The sequence below is a fragment of the Macrobrachium rosenbergii genome, chromosome 54 (genome assembly GCF_040412425.1).
Source record: "Macrobrachium rosenbergii isolate ZJJX-2024 chromosome 54, ASM4041242v1, whole genome shotgun sequence".
In the NCBI taxonomy this organism is placed as follows: Eukaryota; Metazoa; Arthropoda; class Malacostraca; order Decapoda; family Palaemonidae; genus Macrobrachium; species Macrobrachium rosenbergii.
Genome location: NC_089794.1, coordinates 17,782,218 through 17,806,373, shown reverse-complemented (window position 1 = coordinate 17,806,373; position 24,156 = coordinate 17,782,218). Strand labels below are relative to the sequence as shown.

Sequence of the window (24,156 nt, the reverse complement as noted above, 5' to 3'; positions counted from 1 at the left end):
CAACATAAGATGTTATAAGCTTTTCAAGTTTTCAAACTTCAACGCTCGTTTTTCTCCACTTTTTAAAAATGTGGTGAGTGTGAGTTTTAGCGTTGGATGCCTCGTTTAACAAAGAGGCATTAAAAGCAGTTGTTGTGAAAAGGTTTAGTCGAAAGAAAGTCCTGAATAAGGGTGAGAGAAACAAAAAGAAGACAAAAATTAGAAGTAAAAGTCATGATAAAGCAGAGGAATATAAAAATGAAAAGGTTTTTGAAAATACGCTTATCCAAGCATATCACAATAAGTGAAAATGGTGATTTCATACATTTACAAATACTTGTTTTTTTTTTAAGTAATGTTCCACAGAGAAAGCTCTAATTGAATGCTCTGCTTAATATTTCGTTGCTACTACAGCACATTTAGAAACTAGTTAAGTTCCTGCATAATAAAGAAGATAAGAATGACACAGAGAATTAGGAATCGTAGGGAATATTAAGAATATATTACATAAAGAAGAAAAGAACCACAATACAAGGTTCAAGAACGTCATGCAAGGAACACGAGGTGCCGTTACAACGTATAGGCTTCGAACTCTCTCGAGCTCACCTTTGGTACAGTAGATTCTGCAGTTATTTTTGTTCGTTGATAGAGTGAAGTTTAAACGATTCAGTTTACCTCCAAAGAAAGTTTTACTAGGGCATGAACCTCTCACATTAGCATAAATATGTGTTCCTTTTCACTTAGTGGGTTAATCGAAAGGAAGAAAAAAACTTGCCATTACGGTAACAAAACAGTGAAATGAGTGTGACTTGACCTGGTAATATTCAGTTCCAGTACCAAAAATGGTAGTAGCCTAGTCACTTTACTCTAAATTGGCCAAAATGTCACAGCCCTCCTTCCACAGGTATGGTAGCCTATGTACAATGTTAGTAATTTACTTAATTGCAGTAAGTCTGCAGTTTATCACAAGAGCAGTTCTTTGCCTTTAGATATTATTTAAAGACATTTGCAGTGGATAAGTGAAGTTATGAATGTTAACCTTGTTCACAGATGATCGAAACAGGTACAGCATCGTGTTTAGATGAAGTTTATTCAATATTTTATTGCCCTGTAGGAAATATAGAGTAAACAGAAAACCTGGTTTTTCCGTGAATCGGATAGGCTATATTAAGATTTACAAGCCTGCAACATTCGGCGCCTGCAGTCTGGTTTCTGGATCTAGTTATTCCCTATCACATGATTTGTTTACTAGTCAATGCTAATTCTTCTTGTATACGAGAATCTGAAAATTTTGTGGACTTTTTTCCATAGCCTAGGGCCCTAGGCCTATAGCCTAGCAGGTTCACTTTTGATTCAACAATTGAGAGTTGATTGAGGCAGCAGCTAGTGTCATGTTTTTTTCGCTGGAGCCATCCAGTGCTTTAGGGAACTGATTACTGTTTCAGATTAACAAAAAGTGAAAGGCTAACGTAACAATTTCTCCAACATATAATAGTCACCAATAAAACAAGCTCCATTCTCTGTGATACTTTTCGGGTACCCGTTTTCTTTAGATAACTTCGGTGAGGAAGTTTATTTTATATACAGAAAATAAAATAATTTCTTACATAGTATAGTGTCTGTCGCAATGAGACACGGGAGTTTGTTAAGGAAAATAATCACTTTAAAATCATGTGGTTTAAATTAACCATTTCCTGGTATATTTAAGGATTATGACATCACACATTACACTCAAGTTACCGACACTTTTCTACAGTGACGCAAAATTAAAATAAAATTTAATGTCTGTGGCTGTGACTCCGTGCAAATTTTTGCTAACAAGTATTGGCGTCTTGCTGCAAAATTTGGCAACAAGATGCTATAAGTCGGCAGGGGGGTTGGGGGCCGTTCAAAAATTGCGTAACTTTTTTTTTTTTTTTTTTTTTTTTTGGTAATTTTTACCCTCCCCCTTGTAACACATAACACATGTCCAGACTCCCCTAGAAAATTATGTAACATCTGCTAGTAATCCCCCCTCCCCCCGAATTAGTATGTTTCCTTTTTTTAATGCAACAATATAGTAAAGTCTAGCCTAATGCCTGGAAAATATTACCTTTAGATTTTTCTTAATACTTTTATGTTATGATATTAAAGAATCACAGATAAATTTGAAATGAAAATGTTCTCTTATGCCATGTTTAGAAGAGGATTAATTTTATTTGTCCTTCTGCATTTACATCTTTTCAAAAAAAAGGAAAAAATCTGAAAATGTTACGTAACTTATGGCTGCACCCCCTCCCGCCACAGTCACACTCATAACATTTCACCATACCCCCCTCCCCCGCTGAGGCGTCACGTAATTTTTGAACAGCCCCTTGAGTCTGAACCCGCCCAAATAGAATTCCGAAAGAAAGGTCCGTGTAAATATGTGTTTTCTGAAATTCGTATTTCTTTCCACCTTTATTTTTTATTTATCTGTAACATCATTTTACTCCAAATTCCGTTTATTTTAGCGTTTGATTTCATGTAACCTGAATCAGGACTGATCAACAGTCGATCGACGTATGTAAAACAATGTCACAGTACTGGAACAAGAAGTGCTCAGCTAAATACGCCATGTTAACGTACGAAGTCTCCTGAAAAAGATGGAAGATGCCTGTCAGTAAGGAAACGACAGAAAATAATTATAATTATGAGTGGTCAGGTGATAATATCAGTTATGTGTCATAACTGTCCAAAATTATCAAGTTTGAAACCAAAGGGGAATAATAAAAATAACAGTAAAATTAGTAAAAATAAAGACTAACTTAGGAACAGTCTCCACCTATTATTATAGGTACCATTACTAACAAGGATATAATTATCAAGATTATAGTCAATTCCTTCTTCTTTTGATAATCACTTAAAAGCATTAACATTCTGTCACCATAACGGAATCACAATTATTATTATTATATTATAATTATTATTATTATCATTATTATTATTATATTATTGGCTGTAGAGGTAGCGTCGTAAAGGCTCTCCCTTACCTTCGCTGTAGGGGGGTAGCGCCGTCAGTCCACCTCACGGGGTGCACTGTAGGCATTACTAAAGGTTCTTTGCCGCGTCCCTTGGGCCCCTAGCTGCAACCCCTTTCATTCCTTTTACTGTACCTCCATTCATATTATCATTCTTCCATCTTGCTATCCACCCTTTCCTAACAATTATTTCATGGTTCACCTGCGAAGTTTTCCTCCGGTTACACCATTCAGACATACCTACTCTCAATTTCCTTTCTAGCTCTGAAAGACCTCATAGGTCCCAGTGCTTGGCCTTTGGCCTAAACTCTGTATATTCCAGTCTCCCTTAACTTCGTACTTACCTGAAGACCAGACGCCCCTAGGGTAAAAGGGCCCTTCTCAGACGGCATCGTCCTTCAGATCGGCAGCTGGGTTATCCACGCCCCCTGGCTTCACGCCCCCTGGCTTTCCTGAAGCAGTGAGCTCAGAGGGAGAAGACTGGTTTACTGACTTCTCAGAGGCGTTGCTTATGCTTCCGTTGGTCACCGGCTTCTGTAAAAGAGGTCAAGGTGAGACCTCGTGGTCGAGGGTCATGAAACTTGCTTCACTTAGTGGGAGGGACTGACTTGAATTCATAGGTAGGGGAGAGAGTGCTTCAGTTTTGTTCCATATTATTTTAGCATGTATTTGTAGACCTATGCAGTTAAGTGTATATCTGGCAGCTATTTGACTTCGGTGGGTCTGAGACAGGGGGGGGAGAAAGGTATGGGACTAGCAACTTCATCCCAAAGTACTGGATGATAAATGGAATGGTATTTTTATATATATATATATATATATATATATATATATATATATATATATAAAATACCATTATATATATATATACAGTATATATGTATATATATGTGTGTGTATGATGCTATATATGAATATATATATATATATATATATATATATATATATATATATATATATATATATATATATATATATATGAAGATAAAAAGGCAACCATATATTTCAGGCACTTCCTTCTGTGCCCCAAATATATGGTTGCAACGTTCAAATAGTGCTTTATGGGCCTTTTTATCTTCATATTATACTGTAGTATTACAGTAAAGACATTCATATATATATATATATATATATATATATATATATATATATATATATATATATATATATATATATATATAAGCAAATGCCTTAAACACACTGTTCCTGTCCTGCCTTTTGAGAGAGAGAGAGAGAGAGAGAGAGAGAAGGACCCAACTGACCTCAGTTTTGACGTCTGTGATATCCTTCGATTTGGACCGAGCAAGGAACCCGTAGGACTTCTTGATAAGGAGCGCCACCGCCAGAGGAATTGGGGACATAAGGATTGCGGCGCAAGGAAACACTGGAAGAAGAAGAAGAAATTATTATTATTAATTATTATTATTATTATTATTATATTTCATTGTAATATTAAGTTTTCTTGTTACTCTTATTTGTTATATCCATAGACTTTTATGGAATATATGAATATATATATATATATATATATATATATATATATATATATATATATATATATTGTACATATATATACATATATATATTATATATACTGTATATATGTATATATATATATACGTGTATATATTATATATGAAAATATATATATATATATATATATATATATATATATATACATAAATATATTATATAAACAGTATATATATACATATACTGTATATATACAAACAAACGAATAATGGCCAGATATTGAGCGCTTTCCTCAACACCTCGCTAAAAACCTTAAATAAATAAAAAAAACTCGAAGTCTAAGAGCTTCTTATTTGTTAGATTATTATTATTATTATTATTATTATTATTATTATTATTATTATTATTATTATTATTATTATTATTATTATTATTATTATTGTTGTTGTTGTTGCTGTTAATGCTTTCATTTTTTAAAATTTTCAATAGCCCCCAAACGCCATTTTCACTTGAGCAGCGAATAAAAAGTGAACCTAACTGATGAAGAGGCTCGGCCCACAGTTGCCTAACAAGCGCACACTTTCCACAAAATTGATTTAAGCATCTTGCCGTTAACATTTGCACCAAGTGGCCTATGTTAGCTGCAGATTGTGGATAACACATGTCTGCAACTGTGTAACATCACTAAGAACAGATGCCATCATATAAAAACTTGCTAAAAACTGTCTACTTAGATCAGAGCTTGATAGTCTAATGCTGAGAGATACCAGACAACACTACCTTGAGTAGTGTTGTCTGGTGTTGATTGTCACTTGGCAGTGTTTTATTGTCAGAATGCCTGATTACGAAGAACTCGCCCTCTCTCACCCGCAGCTATGTCTCCTGCAGGTTTCTCGAAGGACAGCTTGAGGATAATGTAAGCGACCGTGTTGTTCTGCACCCCTGTCTCGATACTGATGGCGATGATGTCCTCCCTCGACTGGCAACAGAGCTTCGCCAGAAGCATCCCGCTCAAGTAACCGAGGAACGGAGACAGGAAGCCGATGAGCAGAGTCTGGAAGAAGGTAGAGATTTATTTCTTGGTTCTTAGTTTGTTTACGTGGATATAGTTCAGCGTACAAGCCTGTAAAATTAATTAGACACGTCGTCATTGTTATTAATGTACAGACTTATAATGTAGGTTATTACTGCGCCAAAATGTGCTGTGATTAAACATGTCTTGCAGGTTATTACTACGTCAAAATGTGCTGTGGATAAACATGTCTTGCAGGTTATTACTACGTCAAAATGTGCGGTGGATAAACATGTCTTGCAGGTTATTACTACGTCAAAATGTGCTGTGGATAAACATGTCTTGCAGGTTATTACTACGTCAAAATGTGCTGTGGATAAACATGCCTTGCAGGTAATTACTACGTTAAAATGTGCTGTGGACAAACATGTCTTGCAGGTAATTACTACATCAAAATGTGCTGTGGATAATCATGTCTTGCAGGTTATTACTACGTCAAAATGTGCTGTGGTTAAACACATGTATGCTTTGCTCCATCACAATGTGCTGTGCTTTGATTAGGCCGATAGGATATTGCTAGGCCCATATAGGACTAGTCCGAAGAATTTTGTTCTTGAGAGTTAGGTGGAAATTGCTGCGACAAAAAGTTAGAGAAGTTGGTCAGCTATTTCGCAATTATAGTCGAAGCATTTAAAAGATATCACAGACAAAAGGATGCTTTAGACTGTGGCACAAGACGATAAGTATTGAAGCAGGTTTTCGATAAAGAAAACATTATCAGAGCGCAAGAAAGAAGCACAGCATAAGTGAAATCTTCGCAATATTGAGAGCTAATGGTCAAAGAGAATTCAAGAAATACTTGCGAGTGTTTTATTCCATTTTGTCTCTTATTCCTTTATTTGTGTATGTGCAGAAACGTAAAAAGGCATGGCTGCCCAAATCAACCGTATTCCTACTATGAGAACTGTGAGTCAAACTCTCTCTACCTTGAACGTGAAGAATGTGAAAATATATAGATTCGCGTAGACTCCGAAAGTGAAGCTGAAGACGATGTTGAAGATGGAAAAGGCTGCAAACGTTTTCGCCAAGAAACGAGCGAATCTGAAGAGGAAAAATATATAAAATAGTTGTGTATTGAAGCTGTGTGGCTATTTGGTGATTTATATATGTGTGCACGGGTTACCCTACGTAGGGGAGAGGGTGGGGTGGGAGGAAAACTCACCTCGGCAGGAACATCCTGCAAGCCATGCCTATGAAGCAGGGAATGGCCAGGAAAGCGAGAATTAGGCCTATGTCGTTGAACGGGATGACGAAGTTCTTGTCGTCGATGATGAGCGGGGCCATCAGATAGATCCACAGGGGAAGAGTTCCTGAGGGGAAACGAAGAAGGTATATATTACTCAGGGGTGATTCATAGATGAGGTTTAGAGGAGCAGAGTCAATGTATCCCGTTTTTCTGACTCGGGCGCGTTCTCTCCCTCCGTAGGGCCGTTGTGCGTCAGTGCACCTTACTCGGTGCAATGTAGGCATTACTTAAGGTTCTTTGCAGCGTGCCTTCGGACCCTAGCTGCAACCCCTTACATTCCTTTTACTCTACCGCCGTTCATATTCTCTTTCTTCCATCTTACGTTCCACCCTCTCTTTACAATTGTTTCAACATAATTTTCAGCGCTGAAGTTTTGCTCAGTTCAGTCCTGCGGTTCTTTCCTTCAGTGGCCGAAGGTCTGTTGTGGCTATCCCCGCCCCCCAACCCCGCCCTTTACATTCGCCGTTTCTTCTTGTTTTCTCCAGGTCTGGGCTACAGAGGGGCACGAGGTTCCCACCTTGATTGGCTCTGCTTTAAAAAAAAATAAACACGAATAACAGCAAATAATATTATCAGTTTGTATCTGTCATTAACGTTCTGAATGCGCAACAAATGCGATGAGAGTCATTATCGAAATCAAAAATACCTGAGGAGCTGAGAAACATTACTGAAAGCTGTGAGAGACATTACCAAAATCAACAGTATCTTAGAAACCTGAGAAACGTTACTGAAAGCAATGAGAGACATTACCAAAATAAAAGATACCCGGGAAGCTGAGAGACATTACTGAAAGCAGTGAGAGACATTACCGAAATCAGGCACACCTGAGAAGCTGAGAAACATTACTGAAAGAAATGAGAAGCATTACCGAAAGCCAAGACATTTGAGATGAAGGTCATCATGACGGAGAGGTCGAGGGACCCGCCCAAGAGGTGAGTCCACATATTGGAAACCCCTCCTCCAGGAGAGCAGCCGCTCAGGAACATCCCCAGCTGCGCCATAGGGTTGTCTGGGAAGACCACCTTGCCCAGGGCGAAGGAGATCTGCAGGAAGAACAGGAGAGACTTGTGAATCTTCCTTTGAGATGGTTTGGTCACGTGGAGAAAACTGGCATCAGGGGTTAGGAGAGAAGCCTTAGATAGGTCTGCATACATTGGAATGGCAGAGATACTATAGAACACAAAGTCCTTATATAAGGGTGAGAATGTAGGCGAAGAAGAGTTAAGTATACCTTAGTTTAACCAGACCACTGAGCTTATTAACAGCTCTCCTAGGGCTGGCGCGAAGGATTAGATTTATTTTACGTGGCTTAGAACCAACTGGTTACCTAGCAACGGGACCTACAGCTTATTGTGGAGTCCGAACCACATTATAACGAGAAATGAATTTCTATCACCAGGAATAAATTCCTCTAATTCTTCATTGGCCGGTCGGAGAATCGAACGCGGGACCAGCAGAGTGCTAGCTGAGAACGATACCCACCCGTCCAAAGAGGAACTGAGAATGTAGGCAAGATAGAGGGGTATGGTGCAGTGTGTGTATAGGGGTTTGTCTCACTGCTGATGTGGCTTGTGTGTAGTTGTGTGAAGCTGCTAATGTTGTGGAATTTCCCAGCACAAAGGGAATCAGTAACCATTTTTTATAATCTCTAAAGCAAGCTGATATACCAAATGCGGGTTCGAATCTTGTTACAGGCGTCAGAATTTCTTCATTTGGTTCTTCATCTCCAGATGGGAGGCAGTGCCATCAGTGCACTTCACATGGTGCACTGCCGGCATTACTTAAGGTTCTTTGCAGCGTCCCTTCGGCCGTTAGTTGCAACCCCTTTCATTCCTTTTACTGTACCTCCGTTCATATTGTCTGTCTTTCACCTTACTTTCCACCCTCTCCTAACTATTGTTTCACAGTGCAACTGCTAAAGGTTTTCCTCCTGTTACACCGTTAAAGCCTTTTTACTCTAAATGTCCCTTTCAGCGCTGAATGACCTCATAGGTCCCAGCGCTTGGCCTTTGGCCTAAATTTCGCATTCCAATTCCAATCTAGTTCTTTATTCGGATCTCAAGGCTATGTAGTGACAATTGTATCCGGAAAGTGTGAAGAAACAGAGAAGTGAAGAGGGCATGATTGTGGCTAATCGCAAACACACACACACCAGAACGACAGACGCCACGTCATTGCTTACCAAAGGCATGAACAAGTACTGACAAATCATCCCTATGCCAGGCCCGATAGGCCTCTTGAGGATACCCTTCACCACTGAGAAATCCATGGCAGCGCCCATGTTGACGTAGGAGATGGCCACCAGGACCCTGATGATCTGAGAGAAGAGGTCGCTCAGGTTCTGGTAGGACAAGATGACGGATGCTGGGAGCGCATCCTCTGTTAAAATCTGGAATGGGGTTGAGGTGGAGTTAATGAAGACAGTTGACGCCAAGCTTCAATTCTGTAAGCGGCTGGAATAGAATAAGGTATAATATACGTCTAAAATATATAAAAGCTACGTACAGATGTTTGCATTGTAATAATATATACATACAGAACTACATAAACCTACTTACTTACATAACCCACTGCATTATAGAAGCTTAAATTGAATATGAATGTACAAAATCTACTGCAGAACGTCCTGTGTTGCACAAAATTAATCGTGGTAATGCATTACATCTTACGAAGCCATCAAAAATAAACCTATATAAAGTTTGCTACTGAACCTTCAGTGTTCTTCCAAGTATACAGGATATTTACTTGCAAATCGTTCTGTACTTATTCGAATTTAAAATATAAATTACGAAATGTATGTAAACTGTACTCACAGAGCCTTCCGCATCGTACAGTGTGACTGTAATGTTGCTGTACCCGATGACCAAAGCAGTGACATTGATTTGGCCGTAAAAAGTCCCGTTTTCTTTATCTTCGATCACATCCCCAACTGAAGTAATTTCGAGCACCACCTGTAACAGTGATTTTAGTCATGATTAGTAGTATCGTCGTCACCACTGCTTCCGACGTTGAGTGAAACAAAGGGCCTATGCGAAATTCTCTCATTTGTGTCTTTATTGTGCTTTATCTTCCACAAATCTCCATTTATCTCCAGCCTCTCTTCTCGCAGTTCTCACTCGCCTAGGTCTTCCAACTCTTCCGGTGCCCACAGGAGCTGACATCATTATCTTATCTACATAAAGGAGCTGACGTTATTTCCCCTGTGATAATACTCGATCTATCCTGCCACCTACCTCTTAATATGCTTCTTAAAGTTTTATTTCTCTCTCTCTCTCGCTCTCTCTCTCTCAAATCTGCCGTCCTGCAAAGCCAATCAGAAGGACATAATTGCATGACGAAAGATAATATGCAGAGCGTGCAGGAACCCATAAGACGAATGCTCCGGGATGTTATAATGTTAAATCATATCCTCCAAAGGATTCTCTGTAACTCACAGTCCCGTAGCTTTACAGGATAATTAATAAATTACCTCGCCACCTCTTTTTGGTCTTCTTCGCTTCCGCTAATTGCCCGAGATTCGGACAATTAGCAATGACACGGTGCGTATTAGGTGGTAATTGGTTGTGCAGGGAGTTCGTCAGGGCAGTGATATGGGTCCTTGACCATTTTGGAAGGTTTTGAAGTCTTTTTTTTTATATATATATATATATATATATATATATATATATATATATATATATATATATATACATACATATCAATTTATTTCAGTTTAGTAGCAGAATTTGGGAAGAGCTTACTGTCAGTTGAAAAGACAGAATAAAGCGGTTTGTGTTTGTTTATTCATGAATAAACGATGATATATCAACTCGTAAATGAACCCCAAATACAAGCACAATATATATATATATATATATATATATATATATATATATATATATATATATATATATATATATATATATATATATATATATATATATATATATAATTTACTGCAGAAACCCCATACCTTTGTGAAAATATATTTAGTAACAAGGAGAAAGGCTGAAGATATATCTGACCATTGTCATTTGAAGGGTATGTTGATATAGATATAGCAGAGTAAGTTGAAAGAGAAGGGGTGAAAATGTGGTTTTAATCTGGACAAGAGTGAGTTGGATAAAATGGAATGAGGGAAGAACTTACAGAGAGAAAGTGGATGAATTTGGGCTAGGGTTAAAGACACGGAATAGAAGGAGTAGATGAGTCACTGGATCAACAATGAACTTTTGTGGTTATGGGAGAGTAGCGAGACTGGAAGAACAGTAATCGGTGGGGAGAGGAAATGAGACGTTTACGGAAAGAAAGGAAGAGAATGAGGCAGGCAAAGAAGGCAAGCAATAAAAAGGGGAGGAGATTGTGAGCAAGTTCTTCAGGAGGAAAAGTTGTTCTACAAGGATGTAAGATTAATATAGAGAAAAAATGCAAGTGAACAAATGGATCTCAGAATTAAATATGTAATTGGAGATATGATGTTTCAAGTGAATGTAGTCCAGAGTCAATAGAGTGAGTATTTTGAAGATTAGTTGAAAGGGAAGCAGAGATTACTGATGCAGGAGTGGAAGGAGATATCGTGACTTTAAAAATGCTTGTGGGAGTTATTGTTGAGTATGTAAGGATGGCCTTTTAGAGGCTTCAGACCGACAAGAAATTGAAAGTTGATGGGTTAATAAATGAGATAACATGTTGAACGTGTGATTGAATGGCTGAACAGGGTGTGTAGGGTATATCTGAAAGAGGGAAAGGTTCTTAAGGAATAGGTGAGAGGAATAATTATTCATTTGTGAAAAGGCTTAAGTTGATGAAAAATTACTGGCACATGCCATTACTTGGTATGCAAAGGAAGACACGTGTTAGAAATTTGACTGAGAAAGTAAAACAGATATCAAAAGGACTGAGAGGGGAAGAATAGTGTAAGTTAAGAAGAACACCAAACCTTAGTCCTATACCTCATCCTGTACAGTGGCATTCACGCTGACTACACCCGTCAGATTCGTCGACCAAATGAACTCATGGTGTGTGCCATCTACCAAATGTTTCAGCTCTGGGGGATCGAAAAACAGCGATGTTGTCTTCTCCTGGAAAGTAAAGAAGATAGATGTTTGTACAGTATATCATCGGAAAATTGTAATTTCAAGTACAAAAAGTAGTTCCGTGGAGAGTTTCATTGGAGAAGCTTCATTAAATTGCGAACACAGACCCTCTTCCCTGATCTCAATGCCCTCAGGCGACATGGCAGTCATGCTACACAGGGAACCACAAGAGAGAGAGAGAGAGAGAGAGAGAGAGAGAGAGAGAGAGAGAGAGAGAGAGAGATTACTTGAAGCTAGAATCTCAAGTCAATGGCCCCTGTGGGCTTGTTCCATACGAATAGGATTCATCTTCTGTCAAATAATAATTTATTTACAGTAACTTCTTAAGAGAAATCTTATTTGATAATTCGTTACTTATTCATTTCTGCATTACTTTGATTACAAGAGAGAGAGAGAGAGAGACAATAAACTGAATCCAAGTGGACCGAAGCACCGCATATACAGTAAATGTGACATAAGAATGTGACATAAGAATGACTTATAGCTTCACAATTGTAGTTCCTCACTCCGTCCATGCCCTGGCAAGGATGTATCTTACTCAGAATCCTGAAGAAAGGATACAAGGAAAAGGAAAAGTGGCGAAAAGAATATGATACTCACGCCTCGCGTAGCTTCGAAGTGCATCAATAACACCACTGCGCCACAGATGGCGCTTGTCCACGTACTTGCATTCCATTTTTTTAAAGCCATTGTTGTAGTTTTTACTTCCTCGTTACACTCAGTCAGTGCAATTTGCTTCCGGGACACTTCAAAATACTTTGTTTAGGTCTTTAAGTTCTTTTTCTTATTTGATTTGTACTCAGCTGGTCGAGCATCGGTCTATCCATCAGTGGGGCTAACTGTTTTCACAACAGTACAACTTTCGCCTATATGTGAGTGCTATTCTGAGTTCTCAGACAGTGATTACTTTAATCTGTGAACAATTTTCCTATCAGTTTCCTTTACACACTTGTTCTCTTTTGTCTCGAACAACGAGGAACGCGTAGAGAAACAGTTTAGTCACCAACGCCAAGCGCTAATCACTCCGTTATCTCTCGTCTGCTCTGCTGAGTGACGTCACCACTTTTCTGCAAAGAGGAGTAAAATCATAAGCTGAAATGTGCATTTATGTCAGTGACAGTCGCGTGTAAAGTGGGGGAAATGAATTTTACACAGTTGTATGTATGTGCATGTGTATGCACCATCACACGCGCAAGCATGCAAGTACAGATGTGGGTTATTGCGAGAATATAAATTACATACTTTGTAAATACACGTATATTCTTGTAAAGCTCCCTTTTACTTAGTCGTGAAGTTGAAATGGCCTAAATGAGGTTCCGTACACACATTTTGGCTCTCACTCGGCAGACTAAAACCAGTAGAGAGAGAGAGAGAGAGAGAGAGAGAGAGAGAGAGAGAGAGAGAACCTTCTTCAGAAATGGAAAAACAAGTTGCAACAGCTGCATTTTCATACGCAGTACATCGTGAACACTGCAAACGCAACCTTGACTTTGTGTCAAAGGAAAGGTAAAATCAAATTGCCCGTATCAACAGTACCCTCTTGAATACCCCGCTCTGCCCAATATCCGGTACCCACCTGGTCCTTTGTTTGGTGAGAGCCTTGGGCAGGTGAGGAGACAGGTAGTAGAATCGTCAAGAATCGGTTACCGTTATAAAAATTTTAGCAATCTTTCTGTTGTACTTATAATATTTCCAGTACAGTTTGTGAATGTTTAAGTTCAGTGTTTTGTAAATGGTAATAAATGCAGGTAAAGGTAGAGCTAGTCCTATCTTGGGCCTATGAAGACCTTTATCTGTTTAATAATCGAAAGCAAAGTGCTTTTCTGTGCAATTATTTCAGTCATCAATGGCAATAAACTGAACATCACTAGAAATGCAATGGATCAGTTTATTGTGGTCTTGAAGGTTGAAAACACCTGCAGCCTTATTGATATATTTTGACAAATACATTTTTTACGGCAAAATATGGCAGTCTTCGATTGTGGCTAATTTCAGCAATTCATTCGTGCAGTTTATTGCCGCTTTTGTTTTGAGGGAGCACATTGAGATAAATAAAACAAGTAAAAAACGCACCGAAGTTTCTTCGGCGCAATCGATTTTTCTGTACAGCCACTACAGCGTATATAAAGAGGCCACAGCGTATAATCAAGGCCACCGAAAATAGATCTATCTTTCGGTGGCCTCGGTATAATGCTGTATGAGCCGCGGCCCATGAAACTTTAACTACAGCCTGGTGGTGGCCTATCCTATATCGTTGCCAGAAGCACGATTATGGCTAACTTTAACCTTAAATAAAATAAAAACTACTGAGGCTAGGGGGCTGCAATTTGGTATGTTTGATGATTAGAGGGTGGATGATCAACATACCCATTTGCAGCCATTTAACCTCAGTGGTTTTTAAGATTTGAGTGCGGACAGAAAAGTGCGGACAGAAAAAAGTGCGGATGGACAGACAAGGCCAGCACAATAGTTTCCTTTTGCAGAAAACTGAAAATGGTAAAACTTTATTACTAACTGCGAGGTTTTCCTCCTGTTACACCTTTCAAACCTTTCTACTCTCAATTTCCGTTTCAGCGCTGAATGGCCTCATAGGTCCCCAGCGCTAGGCCTTTGGCCTAAATTCTGTATTCCATTCCATTCAACTTTGCTTCACCCCGCGGGAACTCTACCCCTACCCCTCCTCCGTCATCAACATATCCACCGCACACAGGTTGGCGCAGTTCTAGAAAGAGGACGAGAAATTTTAGTTATGTGATTTTTGTTTTCAGATGTAAAATCCATTTATAGTCTGCTACCAAAAATAAGATCAAATCGACCTTTGACTGTCGTATATGTGTAATTTAATACAATGTGCCTTTCATTTTACATAAATATGTAAAAAATATGAATATAAAACTTCCAGCTAAGAATATATATATATATATATATATATATATATATATATATATATATATATATATATATATATATATATATATATATATATATATATATATATATATATATATATAGAGAGAGAGAGAGAGAGAGAGAGAGAGAGAGAGAGGCAGGCAAATAACAATGGGCATTCTCACACAATCTTTCTCAGCCACGCGTAACTGACAAGACCTACAATTTACGATATCAGACCCATAGCAGGAAATTGACCCGGGGGAGAACCCTGCGAGAATGTGTATGTGTGTTTGTTTGTATGTGTTTGTGTGCGTGTGTGTGTATACGGTCGTGCACGCATACAAGAGCCCAGGGATCTGTATGTAATTCCATTCAGTAGCTGTTGGTAAAAATAATTTTTTTTGCACAGTGACAGTGGTTGGAAATGAGAGAGAGAGAGAGAGAGAGAGAGAGAGAGAGAGAGAGAGAGAGAGAGATATAAGTGTAAATGCAAAAACAAGATGCATTAAATAAAAGACGAGAGAGAAAGAATTATTTAAAGTACAAATTAAAGAATATATATATATATATATATATATATATATATATTTATATATATATATATATATATATATATATATATATATATATATATATATATATATATATATATATATATAATATATATATATATACAGTATATATAAAGGGATCATGTCTGAGAGTCAGTCGATGCCAGATCTAATGTAACTGTAACTATGAAATTCATTCTTAATATTCAGCAGATATCTTCATCATAGCACTTAAAGGCAAGTATCCTAAAACCAGGCGGGAAGAGGTGGTCGAGATCTTGTTTTCTCCTCTAAAAAGTGAACGTTTGCGTTTTTCTGCTCAATGGAAGCAATGTTGTACACAGTGGTATAATTTCTGCAAAGTACACAATCCCTCGTACAGTTACCCCCGCGGTCTTAAGTCAGTTGCAGCCTGGAGACAGAGCCGTGGAAAGACATTATATATCATCAAGTGATCGGAAATCTACTCGTTGTAAAGAAATACCACATTGTTTAAAACAATTATGAGAAATGTGTAACTAATTTCGACACGTATAGCTTGATTATATCTTTGTATACTACTATCGCTTTTGCTGTAAATAGTATTTTCCTATTCTAATCTTGCATGCTAATTTACAATGCAATACTTGGTAACCATATCCTCACGGGTTCCATATAAGTGTGCCAGTTGTGTGAATGACAGAGAACCCAGGGGACACTGTGCCCGATCAGATCCCCATGTTGTCATCCGCTTTTGTCCTCATGCATACACCGACGTACGCTCCCTCTCTCTCTCTCTCTCTCTCTCTCTCTCTCTCTCTATCCCCCCATACACACACACACACAACATATATATATATATATATATATATGACTTTTTATCACATTACCGTGATTCATATACAATCAGTAAGCTACAAACGTCCTTTAATATCCAATTCGCTCTACCTCGGAAATAATATATTTTCGTATATGTTACCGAAGGGGAATTTTTTAGTTGATAATAAGTTCGTCGTCCCGTGGGCTCGAACCGTGGGTTAATGCGTCCACTGTAGTCCTGAGTTCTTGTCCTTCGCTGGTTCGAGCCCACGGGACGACGAACTTACTATCAACTAAAAATTCCCCTTCGGTAACGTATACGAAAAATATATTATTTCGAGGTAGAGCGAATTGATATTAAAGAACATTTGTAACTTACTGATTATATATATATATATATATATATATATATATATATATATATATATATATATATATAATATGAAAATTGGTGGCCCTTAAATTTTTCTGGATCCGCTAGTGATTATGGCGCTAAGCCAGTAAATTCATAGCAACTGGCGCTTTCAGCAGAATACGCCCTTGAAATAAGAGACAGCACCTGTGATCTGCCATAAAAGGTTACGCAATGAATTCCATCCCACGGTCTTCGGCAATTTGGCAAAACAGCACACAGCGGTGAATTGATCAGACATAACTGGATTCAATTACCAATGAAGTTGAGATCCTTAGCAAAATAAATAAATAAACGCCAAAAAGCAGCTTTACCAGTTCTGTAGCCAACCTTTGTACGGAATAACTCTCGCATGACTGGAATATAATGTTGCTATCAGGAAGCTGGGTTCAGCGAAGACTAATTCTATTCGTCATTGGAGAGATGTTCCCCCTTAGGGGGGTAGGGCCATCAGTGCACCTCACGAGGTGCACTGTAGGCATTACTTAAGGGGTCTTTGCTGCGTCCCTCGGCCTCTCAATGCAACCCCTTTCATTCTTTTTAGTGTACCTCTGTTCATATTCTCTGTCCACCGTCTCTAACAATTGTTTCATAGTGCAACTGCGAGGTTTTCCTCCTGTTACACCTTTCAGCGCCGAATGACCTCATAGGTCCCAGTGCTTGGCCTAAATTATATATTCCAGTTCAAATCACTCTCCTGTAGGTTTTCATCTCTTGGCGTCCCCAGCTTGAGCAGCAGAGAAGGAGCACGACTGTACAGTTTCTCCATTTCTATTCAATTGCGACTTCCTTTCTATACACGTGCGTGCGTGTGTGTGTGTGTTTGTTATCCTTGTGGTTGTCTATTAAGGTCATGGTGTATGGGAAGGGTATGTTTTGGAGTGTAGACTCATGTTGTAGGTTACTTTTTAAGATTTCCTTTCCATGCAGAGATGGTGGTGGTGGTGTGTGTGTGTGTGTGTGTGTGTGTGTGTGTGTGTGTGTGTGTGTGTGTGTGTGTGTGTGTGTGTGTGTGTACTTTTCAAATATTTTCAGCCTCCTACCTTCAGAATATGCCATTATCATGACAATTGTATTATGTTTACTATTTACAATCGGAGATATCTCTCTGCCTGTTAGTCTTCGAACGAAATAATGATTTTAGTCACCGTGACTCGGATAATACATGAATGGAGAATGAGTCAGCGTGGCGATTGAAATTTAAATTATTCAACTTCTGTTTTCGAGATGGGGTGGGGGTGGCATTTATGGTTTTCGGAAGTCTCGGACAAAAGAGGCAGCTTCGAAAGTGTGTGTTTTCATAGCTATTTCGCTTCGTCAGCACTGTTTTTCCGTTCTTTGTTAGAGGACAGAGGAGAAGAATGTCTTGTTGGTGTTTCTCAGACAAAAAAAAAAAAAAAAAAACACAGTATGTATATATATATATATATATATATATATATATATATATATATATATATATATATATATATATATATATATATATATTGTGTTTATCATTAAATTGGCTCTTTATGAGGCGTAAGAGAAATTTTAAAAGATCACTGGATAAAAAAACTAGATGCCAGACGCTAATAGGCCTAAGATTACCGAGCCATAGAAACTCGATAGTACTACAATGCATTCCCTTAAAGCTTCGGGTTTTAGACCTACATGGAAAAGAAAGAAGGAAATAGAATACACTACCACAATATCAGAGATAGATGACCTCAGACCGAGGTGGAATTGAGAAAACAAACTTCGTTCTGTGCTTTCAAGGTCGAAAGATGGAAGGAATCAACTTTCCAAGCATGCAGCGAGATCAGTCGTAACCTTGCGAAGCATGTCACTGATATTTTACAATAGGCCTAATAATGGGGTGTCTACAATAAAAATGCATAACGCCCAAATACTATTGCACTTACTAAGAGCCATGATAAAGAATGTAAAATTTTGTTGATAGACAGATGTAAAAGCACCAATTAGGTCAGATTGTGACAGATGTAAAAACGCCAGCCATAATAGACGCAAGTGGTACTAGATGCCTCAACTTGGGAGTACTAAAGCTGATGCATCTAGTACATCTTGCGTCTGTTATGTTTGGTGTTTTTAATTTTGTCTCATCTATTCTAATCGGTGCTTTTACATCTGTCTATCAATAAAATTTTACATTCTTTATTGTGGCTCTTGGTGAGTGTAATAGTATTTGGACGTAATGCTTTTTTTTATTGTAGACACCCCGTTATTAGGCCTATTGTAAGGCTACGACAGGCCTCACTGCTTGGAAAGTTGATTCCTTCCATCTTTCGATCTTGAAAGCATAGAACGAAGTTTATATTCTCAATGCCACTTCGATCTGAGGTCATCTATCTCTGATATTGTGGTATTGCGTTCAATTTCCTTCTTTCTTTTCCTTATAGGTCTAAAACTCGAAGCTTTAAGGAAATGTATTGTAGTACTATCAAGTTTCTATGGCTCGGTAATGCTAAGGCTATCAGCGTCTAGCATCAAGTTTTTTGTCCAGTGATCTAATAAAATTTCCCTAACGACTCACATAGCTTTAAAAGTACTCTTTTAATGGTTCCTTGACGCCAAAATGCAGGATATTCATTGCTTTAAAAAAATGCCATTAACGCTTTTCGAGAAATATATATTAAATAAGAGTTAAAACTTAAGCTGAACAAACCTTTGGTTCACGTTTAATGAAGTGGATAACTTTACACTTGCCGAAAACAGTGTGCGGTGTCAGTCTCGCGTTCGCTCGCTACTGCAAACCTCTCAAGACTGATGATCAGTGTTGCCGCGAAGTCCGCACATCAACGAAAAACTAACTCCGCACCGGGTGGTGTAGAGTTGCGAAGTAATGTTATAATCAGTTGAACCACTTCAACTAATGCAATTGCCTAATACAGATTTGCAGTTGTTTTGTAAAAAAAAAAAAAAAAAAACTCATTAAACATGACCAAGTTTACAATAATGTAAGTCAGTCTTCACCCTAAGATTAATTCACAAATTAACCAAACTTTACTAACTATATATGTAATTACGAAGGCAAATTGAAGATTGCTGGACCTAAAGAATGAATGTATTGTAGGCTATCACGTTTGGGCTACGTCATCTGCTGTTGTCACAATCGGTTCGTAATTGGCTATCGTATCTGATATTGGCGCATAAACACTCGAGACTATTATAGTGAAAATGGTTCGTTTTTCAAAGCTATTAGTATTTTCAAATATATTAAATATGTGTAATGTGGTTAATGAAACAGAGTTATAACTTTAATTAGTTTTTATCAATGGAAAAACGTTTTAAAAGCATAAATATGTATGCGGACCCTACAGCTCCGCATACGTGAGGAGTGCAGACCTCAGCTCTGCATTCAATGACTCCCCCTCGAATCTTCTCCGCACTTTTGGTCGTTTCTCCGTGCTTTGGCAACACTGCTGATGATCATTAATGCCACCAGAATATTGTAGTAATTGGAAATATAGTAATGGGAAAATGAAAGACGATTGATTCTCTTCTCGATAGAAAAAAAGAAAATTGTTACGTAAAGGCCCCTACGCACGATCAATTTTTTCGTCAATTAATTGATATCAATTTATTGACGACAATGAAATTGAGGAAATCACTGTGCCTACACACGGTCAATGATTTTACTTCAATTTTCAGTTTGATTCATAACTTCGAGATGAAAGCATCTGTGGCTCTAGGAATAGTGCTTGCTCTGGACACTCCAAAGCGAAAGAAGAGGAGTAAGTGGGCGAAGAAATGCTATCTCTGTCGAAGGGAACTAGGACATGCACGATTGCTGAAGGAATTAAAGGACGACGAGCCAGAGGATTACAGGAATTTCCTCAGAATGGACGCCGAATCTTACGATGAGCTTCTAAATTTAGTGATGCCAATGATAGTCAAACAAAATACTTTCCATACAATATTTTATATGCGTCAGCCTTTTTCTCCCTGTCACTGTACTCGTCGGATTTTATTTTCCACAAGGCCGGTAAGGATCTATAAACGTCAATTATCTCCATCATCATTTTACGCTCACTTTCTTTCTTCTTTTCAGCCATGATTACGATGACGACTCTTTCACTGCTGGGAAAACACTAAATTATTGATCAATATATTGATGCTTTGCCCACACACGATCAATTTTATTGAAGACCCATCAATAAATATCAAAGGATCTTTGATCTCTCAATGAATTGATTCAATGAAATTGTTTCAATTAAATTGATATCAATGTCCCCTACACACGGTCAGTTTCTCCATCAATTCATATACGTCAATAAATTGACATCAATTAATTGACGAAAAAATTGATCGTGTGTAGGGTAGTTCAGCAACGAATCTCATGAATACTGAAAAGGCCGGTAAACACTGGGTTTCATTTTTATATATGTTCTAAATTATTTACGGGAGTGAGTTATATATACTCAATTTAATTATCCGGTTCTTATATTCAAAAGCATAAATCCAAAGGTAAACAAGTAATTTAGGTTTAACAGAGAGTTTTCTTAGACCTATGTGGCTTCTCCGTGATTATGGTCAGCTCAGCTCGTTTGCTGCATAATTATACATTTTATATATATATATATATATATATATATATATATATATATATATATATATATATATATATATATATATATATATATATAGTTAGTCTCGCTAATTGGGCGGCTACTTGGAAATCTTAGCTTAATGATAAATAATATTGCCAAGACCAGGAAGAACATTCTTTATTATACGAGCTTTCGAGGTATAAAACCTCATCATCAGGCTGAAAAAACCGACGAGGATGAGAATCAATAAATTACAATAAAATGAATTGTCATAATAAATCTTCAGCAAAAATACTAACCAAATATATAAAATGAACAAGTAAGCACAAACTAAAAGGGTGAGACGTAAAAAAACGAAAAATTAAAAGCGAACACAAACATAAAAATATGAAAATAAAAATAAGGTGAAATGTAAACAAACTACCACTCACAAAGTAAAATATTTAACGACCTAATTGAGTACCTACTATGAAATTACACGATAGCTAGTTGAATACCAGAGGAGTTGTTGTTCAATTCCGGCTTCATCTTTTTAATAGTCAGCGACTCTGAAATCAAAAGGTCCAGTCTATTTGAACAAAAAGACAGTACCCGAAAATCCAGGTCAGTGAATGGATGGTCCTGTGCTAAACTGTGTTCTCTAATGGCAGAAAAGGTGGTTTGGAAAAGGGAAACCTAGTTCTAATAGAAAGACCTCAGTGTTCCAAAAGTACCTCAATTTTTCGCCAAAGTTGTATAAGATGAACTCAATACGCACTTTGATAAATAAAGCCTACAATGTTTGTTGTGATTTTAATTTATTTCATCAAGATATGGTTTTCCTCTAGAATTATTTTTCCGAAAACTCATATCTCATTTTTGTATTTTACAAAGTTCTGAAAAATTTTTTAAATGAAAAGTTTTGTCCCAGACCGGTGTACAGTACTGCTAGTAAAGATGTAAAGTACATTAAATTGCCTTACATTGGTCATAGTAGCTATATGGTCCGAAAAAAGTTACAAGAAATACTTAAGCATTGTTTTCCCCAAATTAGTTTCCGGTTTGTTTTCTGTGATCCTTTTACAATAAGATCACTTTTGAGAGAGAAGCCTACTCTGCCTGTGGACCTTAATTCCTGTGTCGTTTACTTGTTCACTTGTTCGCAGTGTGGTCTGCGATACGTGGGATCCAGTTCCCGCTGGCTCAGACAGAATTTTGGAACACAGAAGTCTTTCTATTAGAACTAGGTTTCCCTTTTCCAAACCACCCTTTTTTGCCAATAGAGAACACAGTTTAGCACAGGACCATCCTTTCACTGACCTGGATTTTCGAGGAACTGTCTTTTTGTTCAAATAGACTGGACCTTTTGATTTCAGAGTCGCTGACTGTTAAAAAGAAGAAGCCGGAATTGAACAACAACTCCTCTGGTATTCAACTAGCTATCGGGTAATTTCATAGTAGGTACTAAATTAGGTCGTTAAATATTTTACTTTGTGAGTGGTAGTTTGTTTACATTTCACCTTATTTTTATTTTCATATTTTTATGTTCGTGTTCGCTTTTAATTTTTCGTTATTTTACGTCTCACCCTTTTAGTTTGTGTTTACTTGTTCATTTTATATATTTGGGTAGTATTTTTGCTGAAGATTTATTATGACAATTCATTTTACTGTAATTTATTGATTCTCATCCTCGTCGGTTTTTTCAGCCTGATGATGAGGTTTTATACCTCGAAAGCTCGTATAATAAAGAATGTTCTTCCTGGTCTTGGCAATATTATTTTATCATTAAGCTATATATATATATATATATATATATATATATATATATATATATATATATATATATATATATATATGTGTGTGTGTGTGTGTGTGTGTGTGTATGTGTGTGTGTCTGTGTGAAAACATTCTAACTATATAGGCACTTTATTTAGGGTAGGTCAATTCTCGAAAACCTAAGCGGCGTAGGTAAATTCAACGTGTGTGATAATTGTTAATTAAGATAACTGAGAGTAATGTCGTGAGCAGTCCGTACCTGAGCATCAGGAAATTTGAATTCTGGTGGCTAATTTGAACGGCATAGGCCTAGTATAACTTTAAAATTTCATTATTTCAAAAAAAAACAAGCCCCGAACAGCACTCCTCCAGAATACGAGCTTTCAGAAAAATTAAGTATCACGGCTGCAACTTTTGTTGCTCCATAGATATGTTAGATCCCTCACCTGAACGCCAAAAATCGATATCTGGATCTCCGGAACGGCTGAACGGATTTCGATGAAATTTGGCACGATTAGAGATCTTGATGGGAAACCCGTGGAGCCAGATTTTCATCCTTGTCGGCTGAATATTTCCAGAGTTATAAAGGGCCAAAGTCGGGTTTTTTGTATACACTGGGTGGCTGGGCTTTACTAACCGCCGACTACCGTGGCGGTTGATTGTTCATTCATATCACGATGAATACTTTATGTTCCTCAGTAACGATGAAAACAATCAGATATTGTCATTCTTTCGTGAAAGCATTGTATTAGAAAACAACAGGTCAGTAAATAAACAAAACCTTTGGAAACTGTTATATATTAATTTATAATGATTCTATTTTGACAAAGAAACGAAAAAAAAAAACGTGCAAACTTACCAATGAAATTCGTTAGGAAGAGAAATGCCGATTACAGCCACCTGTTACGACAGACGCGCACACTCATCCTACCTTCTCGAAAGCCTAACGTATACTGACTGACTACAGACTTACAGCATGTAACTGACAGGGCTGTAGCCTGCCACTCTAAAATTGCATTTCTCCCTACCACTCATGCTCATTTTCCCCTACGTCCCCCAACGGCCATCCCCCAGCTCAGCCAACCCCAAAAATGGTGATTTTTTTTTTTTTTTTGTTCTTTTACATAAGTGCACAATAAGATATCCCCATACAGCCTAAATATTTGAGTTATTGCACCATTTATCCCAAATTCCCAATGCTTTTTAACAAGGATGATTTGAGTAAAAGTACTTTTTATATATTTAAATTTTATTCATTTTTAATAGCAAAATAATGTGGAGAAAAATGTATTTTCCCTAAGACAATAATGTATGTGATAAGCAAATTAAGAATATTTTTTGCAAAAGAAGAAAG

General features: G+C 37.5%; 1 protein-coding gene across 2 annotated transcripts; it reads right to left on the bottom strand.

The window, feature by feature from the left end:
• Window positions 1–1,650: 1,650 nt before the first annotated feature.
• LOC136834798 (ileal sodium/bile acid cotransporter-like) lies at window positions 1,651–23,761 on the bottom strand. 2 transcript variants are annotated; one of them, XM_067097514.1, is made up of 12 exons: window positions 23,662–23,761; window positions 12,445–12,911; window positions 11,701–11,829; window positions 9,583–9,720; window positions 8,952–9,158; window positions 7,638–7,812; window positions 6,686–6,833; window positions 6,450–6,564; window positions 5,319–5,505; window positions 4,241–4,362; window positions 3,323–3,512; window positions 1,651–2,594 (listed from the first exon to the last, which is right to left on the bottom strand). In XM_067097514.1, exons 2-11 carry the CDS (start codon window positions 12,532–12,534, stop codon window positions 3,360–3,362), a joined length of 1,464 nt encoding a protein of 487 aa, XP_066953615.1. In that variant the 5' UTR covers window positions 12,535–12,911; window positions 23,662–23,761; the 3' UTR covers window positions 1,651–2,594; window positions 3,323–3,359. The 2 variants fall into 2 exon arrangements, with proteins under 2 accessions (XP_066953615.1, XP_066953616.1); XM_067097515.1 differs by lacking the exon at window positions 23,662–23,761 and adding an exon at window positions 19,163–19,346 and having other exon boundaries at window positions 2,406–2,594.
• Window positions 23,762–24,156: the final 395 nt, after the last annotated feature.